Consider the following 27,058-nt stretch of genomic DNA (forward strand, 5'->3'; position numbering starts at 1 on the left):
TTAGCATTCTAACAGCAGTGTGCTTTGGAACTTCCTGCCTTAGATTAAATATAAACTGCTACAACTATTGAGTCCAGCCAGAAATGCTGAGAAGAGCTCATTAGATGTGCTGGAGACAGCTGCCATGGAAGATTTGGTGTGGTACTTGCAGTGATTTTTACTGTTCTGTCTTTTTCTTGACTGAATCGATGCAGCTGAATTAGCCATCATTTACAATTGATGTAGCATGACTTTAAGCACTAAGCTCTACAGATTCTGTCTTTATTTAAAGGACAAGAGAACAAAAGCTTGAAGTATTGTTAATGAGGCTGCTTTCGATTTTGTTTAATAAAATTATAATTGAGAGATTGCTGATGATATTCTTAATACTGGATGGCCTAAAAAGGTAGGATTAAAATTCTGAACATAGCTTATTAGCTATTTATAAAGCTAACACTTTTACATTCTATTTTTCTTTAAGCTAAAGTTAAAGCATATAAAATTAAAGCTTAAGGAAAAACAGAATGTATAACTTATAAACCAATCAAAGAAGGAAAAACATTCATAAAGAAATTTATACTGATACAGGGAAAGGGGTAGCTCAGTGGTTGAGTGTATGCTTAGAAATACAACTGAGTTCAATCCCCAGCACCAAAAATAAAATGAGAGAAAGTCACACTGATAAAGTAAAAAGGAGAAAAGCATGTTGAATGGGATACTCAAAATTAAGAGTATGGAAGTCATTATATCAGCAAAATAGTTAATGAATTAAAAATACAGATTCTTAGATTGTATTTTAAAAATTAAATTGCAAGAGACAGTCTGGTTAGTTCCTAGGATTTTGTTTTTGTTAATATTTTATTGACATAAATGGTAGATTTTTATGAAATGAATTATTCAGACAACATTCAAAATGTCCACAATGACAACCACCATGGGGTAACTGGTACTGACTAGCCCTCCTGCCATTTATAGCTAGAAAACTGTATGAAGTAAACAAGCAACTGTTTTCAGATATTGGTCATTTGTCACCCAGACCTGACCCATGAGAGGAGAGTCCTGTAATTGCCGCAGCTTTCTGCCTGAGAATATTTTTTTGGACCCTAGCACAAGGATGAGGAACTCTGAGATTACAGTCTCACTGAATTAGGATCCAAATAGACTGAAGCCACTGGAATTTTCAGAGCAGAGTGCCAAAGGCCGGAACTATCCATTAAGAGTCTCAAAATTGGCCTTTAAATCCCTTTGTGTGTTTGGCTATGAAGTGATACATGCGTTCAATGAGATTCCATAACTCAAGCTAAGAACCCAACTTGAGAGCTATAAACTGACAACTACCAAAGGTCTGACAAGGCTGGGAGATGTTCACATTCTGATCAGAGTGGAAAGATCTGTGAACACACAGCATTTTCAACAGAGACCCTAGGGAGGCCATATCTTAGCAGTAGGTTTATACACCTTACTCGGCAAAGCTTGAAAGCAAACCTTGAATGGATCCAGCTGATGTATTAAGAAACTAATTGTCTCAAATGTTTTAAATCATATTAGAAAGAAAAATATTCAGACAACATTCAAAATGTCCAGAATCCAACTCTATGTATAAGGAAGTAGAAAAATATGACTAATAACCATGAGAAAAATTAGTTAGTAGAAATAGATCCAAAAATGACAGAATTAACATACAGGGACTTTAAAAAAGTTATTATAAAAATAATTTTAATTGAATGATATTTCATAACTCAAGCTAAGAACACAACCTGAAAGCTATAAATTTTTAGAAAATTTTAATATAAAGCAAAGAAATAGAAAAAACAAATATGAGTCGCATTTGTCTAGAGATAATAAATTCTGAAATGAAAGAATTTCTGCATAAGTTTAATAGTAGTTAGATACTATAAAAGAAAACATCAGTAAATTTGAAAACAGGACACTTGAAACTAAAATCACAAAGAGAAAAACTAAAACAAATAAGATACCAGCTCATTGACCTGTAGGACAATACCAGGTAGGGATGAGGGGACAAAAGAATGTACATCAGAAATACATGGCCAAAACTGTTACAAATTTGATGAACTGTTCAAACCCACAGATCTAAGGAGCCCAACAAATCACAAACAGGCTGTTAAGCAAAGTTCATTATAATCAATTTGCAGAAAACCAAAGATAACGAGAAAATGTTAAAAGCAGTGAGAATAGGAAACACATTACATACGGGAAACAAAAATAAGAAATGACATGATTTCTCATCTGAAACAGTACATGTCAGAAAACAGTGGAAAGATACCTTCTTAATGGGCGTGCCTTGACTGCTGTATTTAACACTGCAGTCCTTCCCCACACATCTTATCCTCCTTACTAAAACCTGTTAGTGTTCTCCATGGCATTTATCACTGCATAGTATGGGTTGGATCTGGAGGAATGTCACCCAAAAGCTCGTTTGTTAATGGCCTGGTCTCTAAAGTAGCAATGTCCAGAGGTGTAGCTTTTAGGAAATGGTTGGAACATGAGAGGTCTAAATTCATCAATACGTTAATCCATTTGATGGATTAGCAATTGGAATGGATGTTGGGGTGGGGGATAGGGGAAGCTGTAAGTAGGTGGGACATGGCTAGAGGAAGTAGGTCACTATCGGGTATGTCCATAAGGACTATACCTTGTCCCTGACGCTTTCCCACACCCTCTCTTAGCTTCCTTGTGCTGTGAGCTTAGTGACTTTCCTCTACCATACCCTTCTGCCATGATGTTTCTGCTTTGAAGCCAGCTAACTGTAGACAGAAACCTCTGAAGCCAAGAGCTGACATAAACCTTTCCTTCTAGTTACTTGTTACAGCAACAAAAAGCTGAGTAACACATTGCTATTTCCATATTTATATGTTTTTCTCCTTTATTAGATGTAGCATTTTTTTCACAGTTGTTCCCTGTTGTATCTTTAATATCTAGAAGCATGTCTTGCACATAATAGATGCCTAATAAATATCTATTGAATGAAAGATGAATAACACTTGGTATTGTATTAAGGTTCTCCAGAGAAGAAGAACCAACAGGGTATGTGTGCGAGTGTGTTTGTAGACAAGATTTTAAGAAATCCATTTCTATGATTGGAAGTATGACAAGTCCTAAATCTACAGGATGGAGACTTAGGGAAGGGTTTCAATTGAGTCTAAAAGCAGTCTGCTGGCTGATTTTCCTCCCCTCTTTCTCAGGGAAGGATTAGTTCTTGTAAATCCTTCACTTGATTGAATGAGGCCCACCCACACTTTGGAGTAAAAGGTGCTTTACTCCAAGCTCACTCATTTAAATATAATCTCATCTTAAAAACATCATCACAGAAACATCTTGAATAATGTCTAACAAAATAACATCATAATAAGGGTGTGGAATAGTCTTATACATAGTAGTATAAAGTCTGTATAGTATAGTATATAGTAGTGTATAGTTTTAAACTACTGCCATGTAACACCATAAATTGGTACAACCACTTTGGAGAATAATTTGGCAACATCTAATAATATTTGAATATGTGTATATCCTACTCTGAGCAATGTTACTTCTGTTTCTATGTCCTGGGATGCACTTTAGATCACAGATAAAGCTTAAAATTTTTTCTGAAGAATTGTTTGTAATAGTACAAAAATGGAAGCAATATAAATATATTATGGCTGGAAGAGGAATCAGGGTTTAATAGTGTGCAGGAGTTAGCAAGAATGAATTAGAATTACATATACCAACATGGACTAATTGTAAAAGTTTAATGAAAAAAATTTAGTTGCAAAAGGATTTTTTTTATAGTTTGATACCACTTTTGTACACTTTGACAACTCAATAACATATTGTTTGTTGCAATGGATTTTTAATCAAGATTTTTTCACTACCCAAGATTCTGCTGATTTCACACTCAAAAGGGAAATCCTCAGAAGCACAGACCTTTCATCTCAGATCTTGTGGTAGAGGTGACAAAAGATGTGCATAACAAGTTATTCAGTGGAAACTTGCCCATGTGACCAGTGGACTTCTTGTATCTACACCCACTTCTCTCATTCTTACTCATTTAGGACAATGACTTTTAAAATATGTAACCTATAAACAAACTTAAAAGTCAAGAATGCCAATGTTCCAAAGACAGATTGCACATATTTTCAGTTAAAGAATAGATGAAGAATTGAAATAAAAAAAAAAAAATCACATGGGAGTCATAACATTCAGTTGCACCTATTGATATTTTTTACTTAAGTAACTCAGTATGTTTTCTTTAAGAGAGAAATAAATTGAAATTGATGTACTGTTTTTTTCTTATTAAGATTTTTTTTTTTAATTAGATCTTAAGTTTGGGGTAAAGACATTGCATTTGAAGTTAACCTTATTTTTTTATTTAACACTTAACAATCTTCTCACAAAAAGTCTGTTCTGATCAGGCCTCTGCACTGTTTTTGTCTCCTTTGTAGTTATCTGATGACGGGCGCTATGTCTTGTTATCAATAAGGGAGGGATGTGATCCAGTGAACCGACTCTGGTACTGTGACCTGCAGCAGGAATCCAATGGCATCACTGGTATGTTATTTTTCAGACACAGATAATTATTCCAGGAAGCTCCATGAAAAAGCAATTATTTTGATTTTCTAATTGATTTTCTAAGAAATCTTCTTCCATTCTACCATATCATCTCAGTTCATATGATTTTATTCTTGTAAAATGAAGAAAAATGGGACGAAGCATTTTCTTTGTAGAGTGAGGTTAACCATGTTTTGTGCACTTGAGTGTGAAAATATCCAGATGGAAAGTGTTAGGGAGAAGCTGCCCATTGGTTTGTAAAGTCTTATAACTATCTAGATGTAATGGTGCAAACCGTCACAGGTGAGGGGTTATTAGAAAAGAAAGATTTGCCAGATTAACAGACAGCTCCTCAGTATGGAGCTACATGCACAGTAACAGCCTGATTTTGCTTCCTGAAGACTTATTTGTTGGAATGGGAAGCATAGAACCAGCCATTCTGAAGATGGTTCATTTTTAATGTTATCTTCCAACATCTATCATACCAACACTGTCATCAAGTGTGAAAGCTTTGCAATAGCATAATTTACTATGCCTCAGATAGACCCTGAATCTCTGTCAGACAGGCTGACATCTGGATAAGGGCACTGAACTAATTATACCATGTTCTGGTTAATGAAAAATAAATATATTGTAGAGATGCTTAATGCAGATTTTCAAAATGTACAATATTGAGTGCATTTCTGTAATAATTTATTTAACCTCTTTAATATCTAAACCTGATTGGGCATCCTGTCATTTTTAAACTTCTGAGCCGATCCACATGCTGGCATTCTTAGATACTACAGAGCACCATTCACACAAAAAGCTGGATGAAGTTAGCAACCTTTTTTTTCTGGTGCTAAATATATATCTCCATTTGATAAAGCTGTGTTATTGTCTTCAGTTAAAAATAAAAATAGGTACACCCATTTTGGTCTCAAGAAAACTATAACAACCATGTCAGTGTTCACATTCTCTGACATTCCTCACCACTATGTCTACATAGAACTGAGCAAACCTCTTAGGATTGAATGTGAATGAAGTAGTGTTGCTGTTCTGCACATAGTTCCTGTGTGATTCTGAGATGGTAGAAAGGACCTAACCTTTCTCCAGTTTATTAAAAATTCCAATTATAGTGTTCTTCCTCAAGAGAGCACTGTTTTCATTTTCTATTTATAACTGCATTATGTCTTTAAATTATTAAGTAGGCTTATGTTATTAAAAGATGCAAGGTAACAAATTAAAAAATACAAATTGCTTAACTTGCTTCAAATAGGGACAAAATTCCATGCATGTACTTGTATATTAAACTATTATTGCTTCATGCACTTTAAAAATAGCTAGCAGTATACTTTGAATGAAACAGGTGAATACTGCCTAAACTCAAAGAAACTTTTTTTATTTCCTTCCCAATGTCCTTATCTTTCCCTTTTTTCACCCCTCTCTCATTTTATCAGAAAATGCTAGGAATTAGAGAAGAGAATGCAATAGACAAGAGATTGGGATTCCAAAAGGAACATGGTGTGGAGGTATACTAGGCCCTCAAAAACAAGATTCTAGACAGTGTAGCCATGAAGGAATATGAGAACACAAAGGAGAAGCATCTGAGAAACCCTAAGTGGCTATGTGAAGACACAAAAAGAAAGAACAAATTATGTCTCTTACTGTGTGCTCACAACAAAGATCACTTCTGTGACCTCAAAATGTAGGGGGTGGATTTCTCCCCACCAACAAGCAAGCATTCCATCTGCAGTGGTTACCTGCTGGGTGTCCTTCAATTCAATTCAGTTGTGACCCCATCTTCCCAGAGATAGCATCAGATCCTGCAGGTTGAACAGTCAGTCCCATGAGTTTACCCCCACTTAGGACCCAGTCACAAGTCCAGGCTCTGGATTTCTGACTTAGTGGCTACCAGTTGGGGTTCCCACTTATTGTGTTCAGTTAATTTGCAAGAGTAGCTCACAGAATGGAGAAAAACACTATACTTAAATTTGCTAGTTTATTTTAAAGGAGACAAGCAGCCAGGTGAAGAAATATAGAGAGTGAGATCTGAAAGGGTCCCAGTGTGGGAACTTCTGGGACATGGAGTTGGACTGTGTTAACCTCCTGGCCCGTTTTTGTTCACCTTTCTGCAAGCCTCCACCTGTTCAGCTGTCTCGAAGCCCTTTGGGGGCTTGCATAAGCATGGTTGACGCATGGACAACCATGCACAAATGTGATTGGGTAAAAGGGGTGTGATGTAATGATACCAGTGGGGAAACACAGCGAGGCCTGTCTGTTCAGATTCTTCTTGGCCTCTTTGTGCAACATTCCTTCCTTGAGGGTTTGAGCAGGACTGAAACAGGGCGCCTGTGGTTAACTGTCAGAGAATTTCTTTGTGGCTAGCACAAAGGCAGGAAAGTAGGGGAAGATAAGAATGTATTTTTAGTTTTTATTATGGTCCACCTTGGTGAAAAGAAAATCTCATCCCTGTGACCTGCCTTGGAGAGAAAAGGGAACAGGGGAAAGGAGGGTAGGAGAAGGTGAGAGAGAGAGAGAGAGAAAGAAAGAGACAGACAGAGACATACACAGACTGGTTTCTGAGACCTAAATGCCCCAACATTATAACAAAAGATTTTGACCTTTATCACTCTGATGCTGCTTCAGAAACCAGGGACAAAAGGCCCAATAATTTAACTTTACTGTTCTAGTCATTTAGAGATTACAAGGGCTATGGGAGTTACGAGCCAAAAACCATGGACAAAATAAATCTTTCTTTTTCTCTCTCTCATACACATGCACGCACATACATGCACATATTCACATATACATATTTTACATATAATATATCTATATATAGATTTTAGATATATGATGTATATCATAATATCACAGCTTAGATGCATTCAGATTGTCAGAGCCTATTTACAGAGTAAGCCAGATCCTAGCCTGTCTTCCAGCATGGTCTTTCTTGAATTACTGACAGTTGACTTCTTTGCTTCCTAGGGAGGCTTTTTTTTTTTTTTTCAAGGAACAACTGGCATGCTTTTATTTTTTTTTTTTTTCATTTTTCTTTTTTTTTTTTTTTTTTATTTTTTAATTTTTTATTGTTGGCTGTTCAAAACATTACATAGTACTTGATATATCATATTTCACAATTTGATTCAAGTGGGTTATGAGCTCCCATTTTTACCCCATATACAGATTGCATAATCACATCAGTTACACATCCATTGATTTACATATTGCCATACTAGTGTCTGTTGTATTCTGCTGCCTTTCCTATCCTCTACTATCCCCCCTCCCCTCCCCTCCCCTCCCCTCTTCTCTCTCTGCCCCCTCTACTGACATTCGTTTGTCCCCCTTGTATTATTTTTCCCCTTCCCCTCACTTCCTCTTGTATGTACTTTTGTATAACTCTGAGGGTCTCCTTCCATTTCCATGCATTTTCCCTTCTCTCTCCCTTTCCCTCCCACCTCTCATCCCTGTTTAATGTTAATCTTCTTTTCATGCTCTTCGACCCTACTCTGTTCTTAGTTACTCTCCTTATATCAAAGAAGACATTTGGCATTTGTTTTTTAGGGATTGGCTAGCTTCACTTAGCATAATCTGCTCTAATGCCATCCATTTTAGGGAGGCTTTTGTGCAGCTTAAATGAAGAGACTGACACAGGGCTACCACTGATAAATGTTAGTATAATTGTTTTCCAAATTGTTCTCTTTTTTTCTTAAGTCTTCCAGAGAAACTTTAAGATTATTATGTCATGATATGAAATAAATCTATCTGCTATAACTGTGTGTAAACACAAATTTTCTTGGGACTCTATCTCTTGGAGTCACATAGGACCGACACATTTTTTACTAAAGTTATTCTGAGGTGCTTTATGAGTGAATGTATCAGAGAAGCAGAACCAGTAGTTGGTGTATATTAAGAGATTTATTATAAGGAATTGGCTTATGTGATTGTGGAGAACAGTTAGGCAATTCTGAGATCTGTAGGGCCAGCCTTCAGAAGGACGGACAGTCTGGTACTATTGTCCAGAGGTGGAATTTCCTCTTCTCTAGGGAAGCCTCAGATCTGTCTTGAGGCTTTTTCACTGATTGGCAGGTCCAGAGGGATAATTTCCCTTGCTTAAAATCAACTGATTGTGGATTTTAATCACATCTACAGAATGCCTTCACAACAACACTTAGGTTACTGTTTGATTAACTGGAGACATCAGCCTGGCCAGGTTGATAGAAAAAAGACCATCCCAGTGAGCTCATGGAAAACCACCTGGAAAGTAAGAGTCAACACATTTTATGATACTATCCTGGTTTCACTTTTTCCCAAGGTCACTAAACTGACAGTGTTATAAGTTCACTGAGGCATTTGGGAAAGTAGGTCATGTCTTGAGGATAAGAAAGCAAAATTGGGAGTGGATAATGGGAGAGGTGGATTTGAAGCTGTTCTGCTGGACACTAATGGGTTAATCAAGAGCCTTCTCCAGTAATAGCTGCCAGGTTCCAGGTACAGTGTGGGGCTTGTCATCTCTTTTAAATTATTGCTTTACTAGCATTGAATTTGTGGATAACAAACCTCAGAAGAGTTATTCTTTTGAATGGCAGTCCTGGGATTCTGGAAACTCTGGACAGTTGTAAGGATTGACCCAGTGGGGGTCAGTTTTGCCCTTGGGTTCAGAAATTAATTGCACAGGACAAGATTAAGAGAGTTCTTGTTTGTTAATTGATCACTGGTTCATTGTGGGTTGGTAATGTGATTATTATGACTGTTTAAAGAAACAAGTACTGTTGTCCCTTGGCATCCATGGGGGTTGGTTCCAGGACCCTTGGCAGATGCTTAAGTCCCTTATATTAAATGGTATAGTGTTTGCATAAGCCCTACACATATTCTTCTGTATTTTTCACATCATCTCCAGATTACTCATAATAGCTAATACAGTGCTGTTACATTAGTTGCTATGCTGTACTGTTTAGGAAATAACGACAAGAAAAATGTCTGTACGTGTTCGATACAGTTGCAATTTTTTTTTCCAAATATTTTCAATCTGGCTGGTTGAGCCAGAGGATGCAGAACCTGCAGATATAGAGTACTAACTGTACTGTATGTTTTTAATTATTGAAGAGATTAAGTAAATTTAATCTCTAAAAGGGGGTCTAAAAGAAGACATTGCAGATATACAGTGATCATTAAAATTATTCAAATAGTTCCTGTCAATTATAGTTGGGTATCTTGGGACAATAATTACTACTAAGCTTTAGGTTATATTTGAATTTAAATCTGTTCCACCACTCAATAACTGGTGACCCTGGAAGGTTGTTTTCCCCCTCTCTTAAAATGCCCATGTATGCAAATAGGAGAAGAGTGTCTGCCTCACAGAGAATTGTGAAAAATGCTGGAAATGCATAGAGAAGGGCTCAGCAGACTTCCTGGCCCACAGCAGGTTCTCAAGTATTTCTTCTTTATTCATTTTTCTTTTTTTTCCCTTATCTGAAAGGGTAATATTTGGAAGCATCACACTTTTGTTTTAGATTACAAAGAAAAGGAAATTGAGGGCATCCTTTAATTTTTTTTTTTTAAATTTCAGTTATCAAAACTGCTCTTTAAAAAAAAAGACAAAACTGCTCTAAATACAGGCTTTGGTATTAACTTGCAAAACCAGATTCATAATTAGAAGAGTCCTTTAATCAGAGAGAAACAAATACGTGCTCCTCCAGTGGAGACCATGTGGGAGGGTGTCTCACTATACAGGTTGAAAATTGACAGCTCAGGGGTTCGTGCCCTGCTGTGAGAGTGTCCACCTCCCTCTTGCTATTTCCTTACTTGCTCCCCATTTTTATTATCCTTTTTAAATGAAGGCAAAGGGTAATTAGCCTTGAACTTAAATTCATGAACACAAATGTCGGATGAGTTAGTTAAGAGCAGCTGATGAATGAAAATTAAACCCCATGTCATGAAACCTCTGCTTTTTATTACTGAATCTGCACCATTTTTGATAATCCTAGAGTCTTTCTGCTCTGACTTTAATCTTTTTTCCCTTAAAGGCAGGGAAAATTATCAGCATTTTTCATCTAGATTAATTCTTTATTAATACGCCACAAAACTGCATAGGTGGCTCTTCTTTCCTAATATGTTTGTACCTTTGTGTCTCAAGAAAACCTTCTACCCAGATGCCTTTTGAAATGAGAAGCACAAAATAAGTGTCCAGGAGCAATTTAATGTCATAGAAAAGGCACAGAGAGAGCAAAGCTCCATTATTATAGGGATCCATCAAATCTTGGGATCTCATAAAACTAGAATCATTTTGTCATATAAGTTTGAATTGCTGTTCTCTCCCATGCTGTCCATCCTACTAGCTGCCTTATGAAGAGGGCAGGTTTCCTGTTGTCCTGTGCCTCTTTTGGGAGAACTTTACTTCTGCCTTTCACATTTGCAGTGCTTTACCTCAGGATAATCTGAAGACATTGGTTGCATAGTTAGTAGCTGCAGTTGCTCCTTTTCCTTGCCTGGTCTGAACAGGTGCTTCCCATGGCCCACCTCATGTGCACCGCTCCGGAGAAGTGATATTAAGCTTATTATCTGGGGCTTAGAGGTTTATGTATGTTTTTAACTCTTCGAAACAGTTGACAGCAGGCGCTCTACAAAGAACATTCCCTTCTTCTCCACTGGCTAACATAGAAGCTTGTTTGCAGTGGCCTCATTCTGCTTTGGGATGCAAGGTGTCTGCCTCTGAGGTTCCCAGGTGCCCTTGTGCTTTTGGTAGACACTTTTCTCTATGTGTTGCCCTTTCCTCTCCCCCACTGTGCACAAAATCATTTGGTGTGCAGATCTGTGCACCTCATGGGCCCAGGGACCAAATCTGTCTTGTTCTCTGTGGAGACCCCAGTGCCTAGTGGTAGGTGTACACCAGCTTGTCCCTTAGTGATCCTTGTGTCCAGATGGCTGCTTTATGAGCCATCCTCCTTTATACCTGTTAATTAATTTACTTGTGAGCATTTTTTTTTTTTTTTTTTTTTTTTGGTCCTTTCTAAACCCTGAGAGAATGGTGTGTTGCAGACTGTGTTTCGGTCCTATGTTTTGTATAAGCAGATTTTCTGCTTTTTATTTTTCTGTTGTTTGTTTAAAATCAAAAGTGAAGAAGTATCAAGGTATAACTAAGGATACCAGGCTATTATTATTATTATTCAGAAAAAAAAAAGTCAGCTGAATCTTGACTCTTCTGATTCTTAATATGATTGATGCCTGCAGATGAGTGGAAAGTAATCATCCCCAACCTTGCAAGAAAATTATATCTGTCTTGATTTTTTTTAGTTATATTTTTCTCTACTTTTCTAAATTAAATCATTTATTTTGGAAAAAAAACACACATACTTTGTTTCCTGAGGTTGCTATAAATAATCCTATTTTGAATATGTAAAGTTGCTTCATATACTTAAACTAAATTTAGAATTAATTTCCACATATTTTCTACCTTACATTTAAATATCAGGCCTCAGAACTATCTCTTATCTCCCAAATATATGAACATTTAAAAGTTTACATGAAAATTTAAGTGAACTTATACTTTAAAATATAAATATATTTATAAGTATATGAATATATTCAAATTAGGCATAAGTTTCTAAGTATTTGTATTAGAAAAGTGGAAGATACTACTAATTCTTTTAAAATTTAAAATTGGTTCCTTTTGTTGTCTTTAATTATAGACAACTATAGGCAAGATTACTCTAAGATCTGGAACTGTGTTTTATGTTGTTAGGGAGCAGACGTGTTTGGATGCCCTCCTGTTGGGCACCGGAGGTGATGGCAGCCATGGTTGTCCTTCCAGGGCTCCTGCCCTCTGGACAGTAGCATGGAACTTGTCAGTGGCGGATTCTGGGGATTGTCAGAGGTGCTGTGACTCCATCTGCAGCCCCAGGCTCAGAGCCAGGACATCTCTAAACTCCCTCTCTGTTTTCTTTTCTTGTAGTTTTCCTTTTCTCTTTGTTTCTTTCTTTCTTTTCCTTTTTTTTTTTTTTTTTTTTTTTTGCAGTTACTTTATTCAGTTACTTTATTTCCTACTTTATAGGATAATCAGCAGCAAAATAGAAGCTGGCCATTTGTCCCTGTGTTGAATCGATTTGAAATTATGACCCAGGTTTTGAATAGAATCCGTAAGAGGCAATTGTTAGGAGAAGAGAACTGAATAAATCTGAGGTCCTTCTTGCTATTAACTCGACACACTTCTTCAACAGGCCTGAAGTGGTCTCTGCTCCCATCACAGCATTAATGAAGTGACTTTGGAAGGAAGGGGGTTGCTGCTGCTGCCTGGTTTCTATAAGTACACCCTGTACTGCATCTAGACTTTCACTCACCTGTCTCTCTGATTTTTCCTTTTTTGCTGCACGTTTGATCACTTCATATTGATTGGTACTTTCCATGGCTTTATTTTAATCCTTTCATGTCAATAAAGAAAATTAACTCTCTCCTGCACAAATTCATCTACACTACATGGTAGCATGTAACCATAAAAGAAAATTCAATATTTGTCATCACTGGCTAATACAGGGGGGCTGAGCTCCTGTTTTTAAGTAGTGGAGATGATATTGACCCTGTAGTTCATGTCCCGTGGGGTGGGCATCCTTTGGGAGTAGAGTGGGAAACAGGAGATACACCTTCAAGAAGTTGTAAGCAAATGAGCTGTTCTAAGCTTAACATGTCATCTGAATGTTAAAAGCCAGGCCAATAGAGGAGGAGGACTCCCGTGAGAAGTCAGGGAGCTGGTAGAAAATGTCATGGCTTCCTGAGTGGGGATGCAGATGCAGGAAAAAAAAAAGAATTAGAATACCAAAAGACTGCATGAAAATAAGAAGTAAAATATGAAATTTGATATAAAAGAGAAAAATACTAATGATAACATTAATGCTTTTGTGGGGCAGGTACTGGGATTGAACTCAGGGGCACTAGGCCACTGAGCCACATCCCCAGCCCCCCACACACACACCTTTTTTTTTTTTTTTTTTTTACTTAATTTAGAGACAGGGTCTCACTGAGTTGCCTAGTGCCTCAGTCTCTTGAGCCACTGGGATTACAGGCACGCAACACCATACCCAGTGACATTAGTACTTATTTTTTAAATTATAAAGACTTTTTCTAGATTAGATTTTAAGTTTACTCTCAGTAAATCCTTCTCTTCAGAACCATCACATTCCATTTACTTCTGTCACTTGAAGAATACTGTGGTTATCTGGAATAATGGTACCTATTTGCATGGAACATTCCCTGTGTGCCAGGTTCTGAGCTATGTGTGTTGATAATCCATTCAGTCTCAGCAAACTGTGAGGAGCACGGGTTACTCTCCCCAGGAAACCAAGCTGTGAGCCCAACTAGCTTTCCCAGTACCATTTAAAGATTCGGATCCAGGCCAGTGTGGGCCCCAGCCTGGGTTCTAATCATTACTGTGTGTCAGAGCAGGACAAAGGAGGACCTTCAGGCCAGAGGACAGCAGCCTCTTGCCCCTCAGTCTCCACACACCTTGAGTTTGTTGTTATTGTGATATGTGAAGCCTATATAGTTGTTATAAAATATAAAAAGCACTAAAGTACTATTATTAAGAGAACTTCATCATTTTCTATGAAAAGCAGTTAATCTCCTTGATGATTTTCAAAGAAAGGAATGAAAATATGTCTTTGCTCTAGGAAAAGCCTAAGAGGATTTGTTTTAAGCTAATCACTCAGTAAACAAATCGGTCCCCACCAAGAAGCAGCTTTATAAAAAGCAAGTTTAACTTTAATGTGGAGAGGTTCAGAAATTTAATTCTTTTGGCTTCAGAGTGAATAGTGATACTTACAGACAAAACAACTTCAGAGAAAATGGGCAAAAAGGGAAAGGGTTACAAAGCTAAGCCATGACTGTTTTTTTTTTTTCAAAGCAATTTTTCTGTTTTCCATTTAAATCAACATGGTTCTCCCTTGTGTGTAGCAAAAATGAATGAGTCTCATTGTCCCATTGAAATACCTTTTCTCATCAATTATTTCTTTATCAAAACCCAGAGGCGGTATTTCAAAGAGCAAAAGGATTTCATGAGCTTTTAAAAAAAACTTCCTGCCCCGTGAGGGCCTACATTTTGGACTGTATATCAGATTTTATGGCTTGCTTATTCTGAATGAGCTTTTGACTCACAGTATGAATTTATAATTGAGTTACTGCTTCAGAATTTGGTAACAGAAAATGACCAGAGTGAAGTCTTGGTGTTCATTGGAACTTGATTACTTAAATACCTGTGCCACATCTTCAGAGGTATCTGTGTATTCAGCAGTCCTGAATGAAATTTCTACCTGATTTTGCCTCTGGTGCATACTTGTGGTATTTAGTATACACTAAATACCACTGGCTGCAAGACCATTTTAGGCAGAAACCATTAGATGGTTAGTAAGTGAAATATGGGTTTCACATCAAGAAATGCTTTATTGTCAGGAAAATATTTCAGGAATCTGACATTTCACTGAACTAAGATTTTGTGTTTACAAATGTCATGGTTGATAAAATTATGTTTCATCATCCTTATTATAAACAAATGATCCTTTCTGATTATCTTAAAACTTTGCATGGCTTGATCCTGTTTTACTTATGTTATTGTTCTTTTAAGGTATGGAGTTTATTGTTAAAGCCTTGTTGTGTATGAACTAAGATTTAATTTACCTTTGAGTGGATCACCTGCTGAGTAGTCTTTTGAGGTTAGTAGTTTGAAAAAAATACAATTGTAACTCACATGCAAAGTTTAGCCGTTTATGAAAATTGATTTAAAAACTGTTTCTGTAATTGGGCAGATTCAATATTCTGAATAATCTCCCAATGGAAATAGTTGAAATGATGTAAAATGTCTATAAAGTATGTTTCCAAATACATTGCTACTTTCGCACAAAATAAAGGAAACCATAGAGACCAAAACCAGAATGAAAGCAGGGAATTTAGGATGGAAGGTGGATTGTCCCAGTGGTTCTGCTGGGGCCAGCTGGATGGGAAATTCGGCCCATGTTTCTTCCATGGTTGAGATTCTAATGAGAGGTGCCCTCAGCCTAAAGGTGGTTGATAAATAAACCTGCAGTGTTAGGGCAGGAGTGTGCAGAGTATAGTAAGGAAACTTGCCTGTCTTCACCTTGGCCCTAAGGACAGATGAGGGAAGACGAAATGTGAATTTTCCTCCTAAACCATGAGAGCAGTTGTGTGCAAGTTAGTCAAACTGATGGTGCCTGTGAGGTCCAGAAGTCTTCAAGCCAAGAATTAAATTTAACGTGCTCCCGGGTTGGCTGTATTCCAAGAGGCAAGCCAAGGCAAATACAGATCTTCTCTGGAAGAGTGCCACTTCAGCCCAGGCCTCTAAGAATTCCCACAGATAAGAGTTTCAAGGGAGATCAGCAGTTCATATTTAAAAGCCTAAATCAGACAAAGACATTCACCCCAAGAAATAGAACCACCAGGAGCACCAGACTGGAATTATCAAATTCTCAGTATAAAATAAATATGTTAAATATACTTTTTAAAAATAAACAGTATAATACTGCTGTAAAATAAACAAGAAGCAAGCTTGGAATCATAACAAGAAATAAGATATCAAGAAGACTGAACAGAAGAGGAGATTAAACACAGCTAAAGAGAGATTTAGTGAAATAGAATGTAAATATTAAAAAGTACCTAGAATGTAGCCCACCAAGGATGGAAAAACGTGTTATTAGTCATGAATAAGAACAAACTCCTTTCAGACATGATAAACTAAACATTGGGACCAACCAGTCTGCAGAGGACAACTAGAAAAGCTCCCCACCTCCAAAAAAAAATGTTTGAGCATTTAACAAAGCAAAAGAGAAAGTGAATAATAATTGGTCTCAGGTAGTACCACGAGAGTGATGTAGTTATCTTAATATCAAAGCAGACATATCTAAGTAGAGATAAAACTTGATAATCATAAAAGGTTCAATTCAGTTTTATTTAAGTATAATATTTCTGTGTATATCTAGCAGCATAATTTCAAAATGTAGGGGGCAGAGATGAATAGACACAGTTAGAAGAAGACAAACCCACAGTTACAGAAGGGCATTTTCTTTCTTTTTTTTTTTTTTTTTTAGAAATTTATAGTTATATATTTGGGTTCATCCTGACAAACTCATACCTGAAAGGAAACAGATTTCAATTCATGATTTCCCACTTTCCCCTCCATTCTCCCTCCCCTTTTCCATTCCCCTTCCTGTACTCTATTTGACTTCCTTTTGTTCATCTCTTAATTTATATTTGATTGTTTCTATATATATCCTATCCTTCCCTCCCCCTTTCCTTTATTTTACTCTAGCTTCTGCATATGACAGAAAACATTTCAACCTTTGAGTTTCTAAGTTTGGCTAATTTCACTTAGCATGATGTTTTCCATTTCCATCCATTTACCAGCAAATGCCGTAATTTCATTCTTTTTTTTTTTTTTTATGAATGAGTAAAACTCCATTGTATGTATATATACACACACATACAATATCACAATTTCTTAATCCATTCATCTATTAATGGGCATCTCGGTTGATTCCATAATTCAGCTATTGTGAATTGTCCTGCTATAGACATTGAGGTGGCTGTATTGCTGGAGTATACCAATTTTAGATCTTTGGGGAAAATACCAAGGAGTGGGATAACTGGTTCATATGGAGGTTCCGTCCCTAGTATTCTGAGGAATCCAAACTGCTTTCCAAAGTGGTTGTACTAGTCTACAGTCCCACCAAAAATGTACAAGTTTACTTTCTCACTACAACCTTGCCTGTATTTATTGTTGTTCACATTCTTGATCATTGCAGAGGGGCGTTTTTTAAAATAAGCTATGATAGAACAAATGGCCAAAAAGAAATCAGTAAATACTTGGAAGATTTGAACACTATAATTAACAAATGACCCAAGAGGCATATTTAGCAAATCATACCCAGTTATCACAGAACAAACCTTTGCAGTTGTACACAGAACACTTAAAAAACAATTTTTTAAAAAATTAGGTCACCCAGCTTTTCTCAATAAATTTTAAAAGACTGAATTAATACCAAGTGCTTTTTAAGCCCAGTAAGATTTAGCCAACAGTTAATAGCAATAACCAAAAGATGAATAATCTCATAAACATAATGTCAAGTGAAAGAAGTCAGATGCTAAAGAATATGAATTATGATTTCATTCTATATAAAGTTCAAAAATGAGGCAAAGCTCAGCTGTGGTGTTTATGGATGCAAATGAAGGCAGAAAAGGTACAAAGAAAAGTGAGAAATTCTCAAAGTCAGGAGGATGGTTTCCTACTGGATGTGAAGGACTTGGTTGGAATATCAGGGTGTAAGAGTTTCCTCCTTTTATGAACAAAAATGTAATAATTTTCCTTCTGTATGTTCTTCCAGAAGAAATTTAGAATGATGTTGTCAGATTCCCTATAAATCTCATCTGGATTTTGATTAGAATTTAAATTTATACATTTCCTCTGAAACTATCTGCACCTTTGAAATGTTGGGTCTTTCCATTTAGGAATATGGTATACATTTCTAGTTATAAGGGTTCTTTTTTTTTTAATTTTTAAGTTTTCTTAGAAAAAATTTAGAGATTTTTTTTTTATATAGACTTAACATTTCGTGTTAAATGCATTCCTAGGTGTTTTATATTTGCTTCTGTTGTAAATGAGGTACACTCACCCCCATTTTCTAATTGCTTATTGCTAGAATATAGAAAAGCTATAGTGTTTTATTTCGGCGGGGGGGTGTTTTATTTTGTTTGTTTGTTTTTTTTTAAACTACTGGTCTTTCTTAGTCTCAGTTCCAATCACTTACTTAGAAATAATTTGCATTTTACTATGGGTAGATACTAGTAGTCATGGTTATAATTTTCACATTCCATTAGTATTTCTAGTTGACAGTTGAAAAGGAATGAGTCTTAGTAGGGGATAAAAAGATGGCTCAAAGACACACAGCTAAATATTGAGAGGACTGGGTTGTTTAGTGATTCTGGGGATTTGAACGTAGGCCCTTATGAGTCCTAGCTAAGTGCTCTACTAGTGAGCTAAATTCCTAGCCCAAAAGCTGGGGTTTTAACTGTAACATGTGTGACACAGAACTCTCTATGGTAAAATTGTATTTTCCCTAACAAGTTTTATTAAACAGCATATTATATAAAGATATGCTGTGGACGTGAATGAGATCATGAATGTAAAGTACTCAAGAAAGACACAAGGAATATAATTGAACTATCCAAGTTAAAGTAGCAATTTCACTGTGAAATTGAAAGGTGATTAGAGATACCTCAAATCTATCTTGGCCTTTCAGTAGTTTAAAGTCAACGAACTTTCTTGTTTATGAAATTTTTGAGATATTCTCTGATCGTTTATGTCAGATACATTTTGAAATTGATGCTTTCCCAGTGGATTGGGGTAGGGGAGGTTCTTTCTCTCCCCTCACCGCTAGCCTATTCAGGGGCCCCTTTCCTCTTTCTCGTGCCTTAGAACTTCCAGATATCATCTCTGCCTCGTGTTCTGAAGATAGAAAACATCCCCCCTCCATATACAAACCTACATCATTGTTTGACATTGGGATGGTTATGGGAGTGTTTTGTTCTTCACCAGGAATCCTGAAGTGGGTGAAACTAATCGACAACTTTGAAGGAGAATATGACTATGTCACTAACGAGGGGACAGTATTCACATTCAAGACGAATCGCCATTCTCCCAACTATCGCCTGATCAACATTGACTTCACGGATCCTGACGAGTCTAAGTGGAAAGTGCTTGTTCCCGAGCACGAGAAAGATGTCTTGGGTAAGATCACAAGCCACTTGAAATTCGTGCTTTGTTTTTGGTGAGAACACTAACAGGTTGGTGCATCTCATTCTCTGGTGACTGGTTACAAGGTAAAGAACCTTTGACCTCTAATCAGGAATAAATTATCTGAATAGTACATCCAAGTCCTTGCTGTGTGACACCTTGGTAGCTTACTATGAGATCATGTGGAAATGCAGAGTAAAAATCATAAAGGTATGAATTCAGACTATTAAAAGTGTTACTTTTTTTAAATAGCAGTTTTCTTTGTTTTCTTATTATCTGATGATAATCACCAACATTTAATTTCTTGAACTGTTTAGGTTCACAACCCTGGGCTTTAAGCTTTTGAATAATCTTCTGCTGTTTGCATTATACCTGTTGTTGATCTGCAGATGGGTTTACAGCCCTCTTATTAGAAAATAGACTATTGTCAGATTTAATTGAAAACCATTGTAGTTACTGTTTTGTGTACTGAACCACATTAACCTCTTGAGAACCTCCCTTCTATATTAGTTGTGTCCCACAGTGCCTTTCAATCCCCTTTTATTCATTTTCTCTGATTTTTCCAAAATGATATGCTGTTCTATAAATTATTTATTGCATGAAAGCTTAATTTGGTTAGAAGATTGACTAACTTGGGAGCTTTTAAAAAAAAAAAAAAAAATACAAAGGGGAGTTAAGTATTCTTAGGCCAACATGGCTTATTTGTTGCATGTGAACTTCTACTGATGGACCGAATGAGAATATGAGGACCATTCTGAAATGCAAAGGTGTATGTTCTGTAATTGAGAAAACACATACCCAGCCTGCATAACGCTCTGTGTCAGAACAAGTAGTCCTGCCGTTTGGCTTTCGTGAACAAAAGTAGAGTGTTGGAGTCAGGCAGGTCTAGGTTCATGTCCTGGACTCAAAAGGGACTCTTTCTAACTGGCTGACGGTGATGTGTTCTCTGTGCCTGGCAGGTATTTAGTTCTGCCATTGCTTGGAGTGAACTGCAGGTGATTACAGCTGACTCTCAGGGTTACCTTTCCTGTGGGCACTTACTGCTGGGGCCTTGTTTCCACAATTCTCTTGGTTCTGGAGGAAGCATTAGTTTGCCTGAGCTTCTCCTCAGCCCTGGGTATCTGACCATACCCTGCCACCCTCTTGCACTGAGATCTCACACCCCTGCAGCCAGTTTTATTAGAGAGGACCCAAAATAACCGTTGCCTGCTTGTTTCTACAAAGTCCCCATGTGCAACCCCAAGGCTGCAGACCATCCCAGGCTCTTCTTATTGTTAGCCAGCTCTTCTGCCTTCTAGATTTCCAGTTCATGTCCCCATCATTTCGCTGGTTTCAGTGAGGCGCCAGTACTTTCTCTCTCTCAGGCTGAGGTCAGTAGAAGGGAGTAACCCTGCCACTCTTTCCCCAGTGGGAAGGGAGACGCGTGGCAAGTGCTCGCTCTTAGCAAATCATCTCAACTGTCTTCTGAAAACCCTCTTTACACTCTGACCCATTTTTGTATTTGGATTAGGGTCCCATGAGTCCTGGAATAAGTCACTCACTCTGAGAGGCCCGTGGCTTTTTCCACACTGAGGCAGGAATATTCCCATAAGGGTAGCCACAGCCAGCCCATAGCCAGAGCTCGCTGAGAGCCAGACTGCACTCAGCTCCAGGTGCACTGACACTTGCGTTGGTGGGGTCAGATAGACTAGGGTGATATAAGTCTCCATGTAAGTACCCTGGTGTTTTGTAGGTGCAAATCAGGTTGAAATAGTGATTCTTATAGCGCAAGCCATCTTGGATGTTGTAAATATTTCCTAAGGCATCTGAATTTCTGCCACCTAAAGCTTAAACGGGGATTTCTAACTGCCTTAAGGTGGCATCCTCTCTCATTGGTTGATCTAGTGAAATGCAAATTAATTGTTGGAGTTGGGAGGGGTGATTTTTTTTTTTTTTTTAACCTTCCTCTGAAAGGTTATAACTTCTTTAGACCGGAAAGGGGAAATCTTCAATATTCACTAGAACTCATCAACTCAAAAGAGAAGCACAGTTGAATTTGCTATATATCATTAGCACAGAATGCCCTACCGAGAATAAAAACTAGAGATGAGTCATAAAGTACAGCCATAAAGTCAGAGCTTTTATTAATGACAGTCTACAAATCTCCTTGTCCTTTTCTTATTCACTGTCTGCTTTGTAATTCTGATGTACTCATAGTTAACACAGATTGACTCTTCTTTGACAGCTGTAATTTACTTCAGTTTTTTCCCATACTTTTCTCTCTTTAAAACATTAAGCCTTGTGGGGCTGGGGTTGTAGCTTAGTGGTAGAGCGCTTGCCTAGCATGTGGGAGGCACTGGGTTCGATTCTCAACAGCATGTACAAATAAATAAAAGTCCAAAAAAATATTTTAAAAAAATAACATTAAGACTTATGAAATGTATTGCTTGATTCAGGTGCTCTTAAAAAGAAAGCCCTGTTAGAGAATGAGCAAATCGCCTTGGGTTGTGAGACTGCTTTATATCCTCACTTGAGGAAAAGTTTGCCTTGGTTCTTCAAGCAACCCCAGATTAGGAGCCCTGGTGAGCTGAGAGTTCCCTCTGGGGAATGTTCATGTGGGTAAATGATAACATTGTAAGTGTGAATTACTGGTTTCTTGGGTTGTGAAAGCAAACAGTGTCAAGAAGCCCACCATGAAACCCGAGAAAGGCTTTTCAACATGTTTGAACTGCTCCCTGCAGCCCTAGCCTACTTCCAGGTGACAGCATCCCTCCCTCTGGATGGCCTGTCCTACCCCAGGCTGACCTCTGTGCCTGCACTTCTATTTTCCCCTTTTCTTATCCCCTCGCTGACCTCTCCCGTCCCAGGAGTACTGTCCACTGAGCACTGTCAATGCCCACTGCCATCCTGGGAGTTGAGGAGAAGTCATTTCTGTACCCCACTCTCCCATCCCTGCAGTCAGCAAGGCCTGGTGATTTTTCTTGGGAAGTTAGTGCCTTTCAATTCTGTACTTCCCTGTGAAGGCTTTATCCCCAGAGTTCTGACTGGCTTGTTGTAATAGTGTTCATACTCCTCTCCATCCTTCTGTAGACATCCATTCTGCATTCAACTGTCAGATACTTACATCCTTGGAGAGGGGCATCATAGTACACAACTATAATCTCAGCAACTCAAGAGGCAGAGGCAAGAGGATCACAAGTTTGAAGCTAGCCTCAGCAACTTAAGTGAGGCCTTGTCTGAACATAAAAAGGGCTGGGGGTATAACTCAATGGTAGAATACCCCTGGATTCAATCTCCAGTACTGTTTTTTTTTAAAAAAAAAAAAAAGACTAGCCCAGGCAACATAGGGAGATCAAGTCACAAAAAGTAAATAATAAATAAAATTAAAAGACACATCCTTTATGAATTTGTCTTTACTTATGTTGCCGTTCTGTTCAGTGGCTCCTCAGTAACAGCTGACTGAACTCCCCTCTACCTGCCATCCACATGCCCCATCATACCTCCACCAGCATCACCACCCACCACGGAACTGAACAGCTTACTAGTCTTCCTCCCTTCTAGCCTCCCAGCTGCTCATTCATTCATTCATCATTCTTTCCTCTCTCTCCACTCTGCCCTTCTTTTCTTGAGTCTCATGCATTTCCATCACCTTGTCCCCTAGAAAGGTAAGGTATCCTTTCCCTGTTAACCCCTCTGACACCCCACCTCCATGTCTCTATGCCTGTACTTAAGATAGACTTCAACCCTGCTTAAGGATTTACTTATTTGGGGCCCTCAATAAACCACTTACTTTTGGTCTACATTTTACTACTTGTATTTTTAGGACTGTATCTCAAGGATAGAAATGACCTCATCTTCCTACTTATCGCTCTGGGACCTTGCAGAATGTCTGGGTATCTGATATAAACCAAGGAGTTCATACATTCTTGTCAAATCATCAACCCTTTGAAACATGACTCACAATTCGATTTTTGTTCTTTCTACCTCACCCCACAGCTTGATGTTGGATACAAAATATGTAGGCAGGTATGCTAGTCAGCTTTCCATTGCTATGACATAATACCTTATAAGGATGAAACGTTTGTTTTGGCTAATAGTTTAGTAGGTTTCAGTCCGTGGCCACTTGACCCTATTGCTTCTGGCCTGTGATGAAATAGCACATCATGGTGTGAGCTCATGGAGAGAAGGTTGCTCACATCATGGTAGTCAGGAAGCAAAAAGAGAGAAGGAGAGGCAGTGCAGTATCCCCTTCAAGGGCACACCCCAAGGACCCGAGTCCCTATCATTAGGCCCCACCTCAAATTCCACCACCTCCTAACAGCGCTACAGACTGGGGACCAGACCTTCCACTGTGAGCTTTGGGGGACATTTATGCAAACCATAGCAGCAGGGTTGTTTGTCATCTCAGGCCCCGACCCCAGGTGGAGGATGTTTTGTTTCCTCTGAACATATCCATTATAATCACTTATTAGAGAAATTGGCTGAAACCAGATGAATGATTAAAATCAATTATAAAAAGACTCTTGCATTTATCTTTGCTTTAGTAGCACCATGGAGAGCTCTAGAACTGTGCTGTTCAATTAATTAATAAATCTTTCACTTATTTTCAAGTCATTGGATTTTTCTCCTCCCTCTGTGTCTTTTCAGAATGGGTAGCTTGTGTCAGGTCCAACTTCCTGGTCCTGTGCTACCTCCACGATGTGAAGAACATTCTGCAGCTGCACGACCTGACCACCGGTGCTCTCCTCAAGACCTTCCCGCTCGAGGTCGGCAGCATCGTGGGGTACAGCGGACAGAAAAAGGACACTGAGATCTTCTACCAGTTCACTTCCTTCTTATCTCCAGGTGAGGGTCTCTTCACTGCTAGTCACTTGAAAAAAATCAGACAAGGGATTTCTTTTGGTAAATGGAAATACAATGCTGTTATTGCAAATCACACAGGCTGTTTTGTAGCCCAGATTACTTAATGGGAATAAAAGAGTAAAAATAGATGCTCAGAACAAAGGAAAATGTGAACACCTAAAAGTGCACCCTCATAGATCTTGTATTCTGAGTCTGTTCTTCTGGGGACGGGAACAACTATTGTTCTAAGTTGATTAAAAATTGGTGCCAACACATATCACCCTCAGTTCAGCCTTTTGGTCTATACAGTCCACAAGGACACAGAGTGAGGTAACAAAAATAAAACATAATACCTGTAGCCCCCCAACATTAATAAATCTGGCAGTTGGTAAACTGATTTAAAATATGCTTCTAGTCTTAACCTTATGAAAAAAAAAAAGTGTGTTATTTTGGTTCTAGTGGGAAAGGAAGTATACTTGTAAGATTTTTTTATTTTGAGACAAGGTCTCAATAAGTTGCCTAGGCTGGCCTCCAACTCATGATCCTCTACCTCAGCCTCCTGAATAGCTGGAATTACAGGTCTGCACCACCACACCTGGCTAAAAGAATTTTCTTTTTCAAGTTTTTAAAAAGTTGGCCACGTTCATTCTGCTTTGTTTTGTTTTTTTTCCTCTACTACTCCACTGTACTGTTGGTATACAGTCACAGCTGTACACATTCTGTGATTTGTCCCCAGGAGTCTGGCTTAGTTGGCAATTTGCAACTGACCAGGCAGAGCCTGTCTTAAAAGCAGTCTGGCTGAAAAATGTCTGCACTTTCCTTATTCATTTGTCGAGCTCCTTCAGCACTTTTTGTCCCACCTGATTTTGTTGCAGTCGTTGGTTCATTAGAGAATTAGGAAGTTGCAGGAGAGAGTTCGGCAGGTGCAAGTAGCTCCGTCCTCCTCTGGGATTTGGCCAGATCACAGTAATGCCTCATCCACTTTTCCTTTGAGCCTCTGAGTCACAGAGCTGGCAATGGATAAGAAATCTTATCGTGGTGACAGGTTGCTGTCAGGGTTATTAAAACCAAGAGAATGATGTTCTGTAAGTAGGTCTGAGAGTAGACCTGGCAGGCTTTGCTTTCTTCCCAAACACCTTTCAGAAGATGGGGTGGGGGGGGCCTGGGAAAAGAGTCCCAGGAATTTGGAAACCATGCCCAAGGCCTGGAGTCAGAACTCCCTGTCAGGCTGTGTCCCCCACCCTCTCTTCCCTTTTCTCCCTGGAGCCTGGAGGGCAGCAGCAGCCAGTGAGCAGACGGAAGAATCCATTTTCTCCAGATTAACTCACTCACCCCACTGCTGCAGGGGCCACATTTATCTCCTCAAACTCATATTGGTTCCCAAAATTTTACTTTGGAAAAATCTCATATCTTGAATGGTTTAAATGAATAAAGAGCAAAGAAGAGCACAGGCCAGGGGAGAGGGGGTGACTCACCTGCTGTTAATGAAAGCCAGCATCCCCAGAGGCCTATAAAACTCCTTCAGTGACCCCATGTGGCCATTTATTTCAGGGACAAGCTCATCATAACCTAGGGGAAGAAAGGGCTCATTGTCCTAGTATAAAATGATTGGTTCTGTGCAAGCGAAGAAATATTACCCATGACTATGGCTGTGAAGTTTGGAAGGAGAAGTGTGTTCCTGGTTCTGTAGCACCAGGCAGCTTCTGAACAAACCTTAATTTGTTATTGCAATGCTTGTTTTATCTCCTTTGTCTCTTCGTCATTTTGCCTTCATCTTTCTCTCTTTTTCTTCTTAAATGCAACTTGTTATCGAAAACCAGAGAACAGGGCTTTCAGACTCAGACCTTCTAAGGTGAAAAGGAAAAAAAGTCAGATAATTCAAATCTATCTCAGAAAAGGAAGAATTGTCAGTGTGTGTATATACACGTCATGCACACACATCTACTCAAAAGCTGCCAGGAGCTGGCCTCTGAAGATTAGCCATTCACTACAGTCAACAGCAGAGACACGAATTATAAGTAAAGCCTCAGGGTCATAAATAAGTATAGCCCCAGTTTCCCGCTGTGAATATGAGGTACATCTGGCAGGTGCATGCCAGCTAATCTTGTTTCCCATGGAGGTACATGGAGAAGATGCATCCTGAGCCAAGGCCATTTGTGACTTTTGCACCTTAAGTCACACTTGAGAGAAAACAGGCAGCCAGGGCAATTTGTAGCATGATGCACTAATTCTCTGTAGCTCAAACCTCTTAGCAGTTGAACTGATTAATTCTGTGCTTGGGGAACCTTGGGGGTTGCCCAAGGTTAGCTCCAGAGAGATGTGCCTCTTTTAATAATCCAGGACAGGAGTGCCACAGGCATGGCTCTGGGAGGCAGGGATGAAATCTAAAAAGCCTTCACAGGCTGTTTGGGAAAGACAGGAACTTTTTAGGGGACTTGATTTTCTTTTAATAGCATTAAACCCAAACTATAATCGGATAAACTGGTGTCTACAGACCTCCCTTGCCTTCCCTCCATATAGCAGCTTTCAAGACCCCCGTGGTTCTTGTGCACTTCCCCTAGAGTGCCTCCCTCCTTCCATTATTTCAGATTATACTAGGGACATGCTGGCTGATCTACCTGCCTCTGTCCCACTGCCAGAATGGCCTTGTTGAAGTGCTGTTTTCATCTGGAATCATCTCAAGTCCAGAGACGATTTCTGGCCCTAAGGAAATTCCATAATCCAATTTTCTCTTTCGGCCTTAAACCTTGACATTTGTTGCCCAGAGAGCATCTAACTGGTTCTGTTCTTCATGATTCTACAATGTTTCCTTCAAACTCCATCTTCCTTGTTCTTTCCCCCATAGAGCCAAATCAGATAGGACACCAGCATCATCAGGTCACAGTGCTTCAGTTATGGTGTGAATGTGCAGTGGGCTAGCCTGGGCTAACACAGGTGGATTGA

At 38.6% G+C, this 27,058-nt stretch overlaps 1 protein-coding gene across 1 annotated transcript in view; it reads left to right on the forward strand.

Moving 5' to 3' along the window:
• Positions 1–27,058, forward strand: part of Prep (prolyl endopeptidase) — a 112,981-nt gene that overhangs the window by 45,829 nt on the left and 40,094 nt on the right. The window contains exons 7-9 of the mRNA XM_027928270.3: positions 4,422–4,527; positions 19,097–19,288; positions 23,921–24,118. Coding sequence (XP_027784071.2) covers positions 4,422–4,527; positions 19,097–19,288; positions 23,921–24,118 — 496 coding nt within the window. The remainder of the gene's footprint in view (positions 1–4,421; positions 4,528–19,096; positions 19,289–23,920; positions 24,119–27,058) is intronic.

The sequence above is a fragment of the Marmota flaviventris genome, chromosome 6, assembly GCF_047511675.1.
Source record: "Marmota flaviventris isolate mMarFla1 chromosome 6, mMarFla1.hap1, whole genome shotgun sequence".
Classification (NCBI taxonomy): domain Eukaryota; kingdom Metazoa; phylum Chordata; class Mammalia; order Rodentia; family Sciuridae; genus Marmota; species Marmota flaviventris.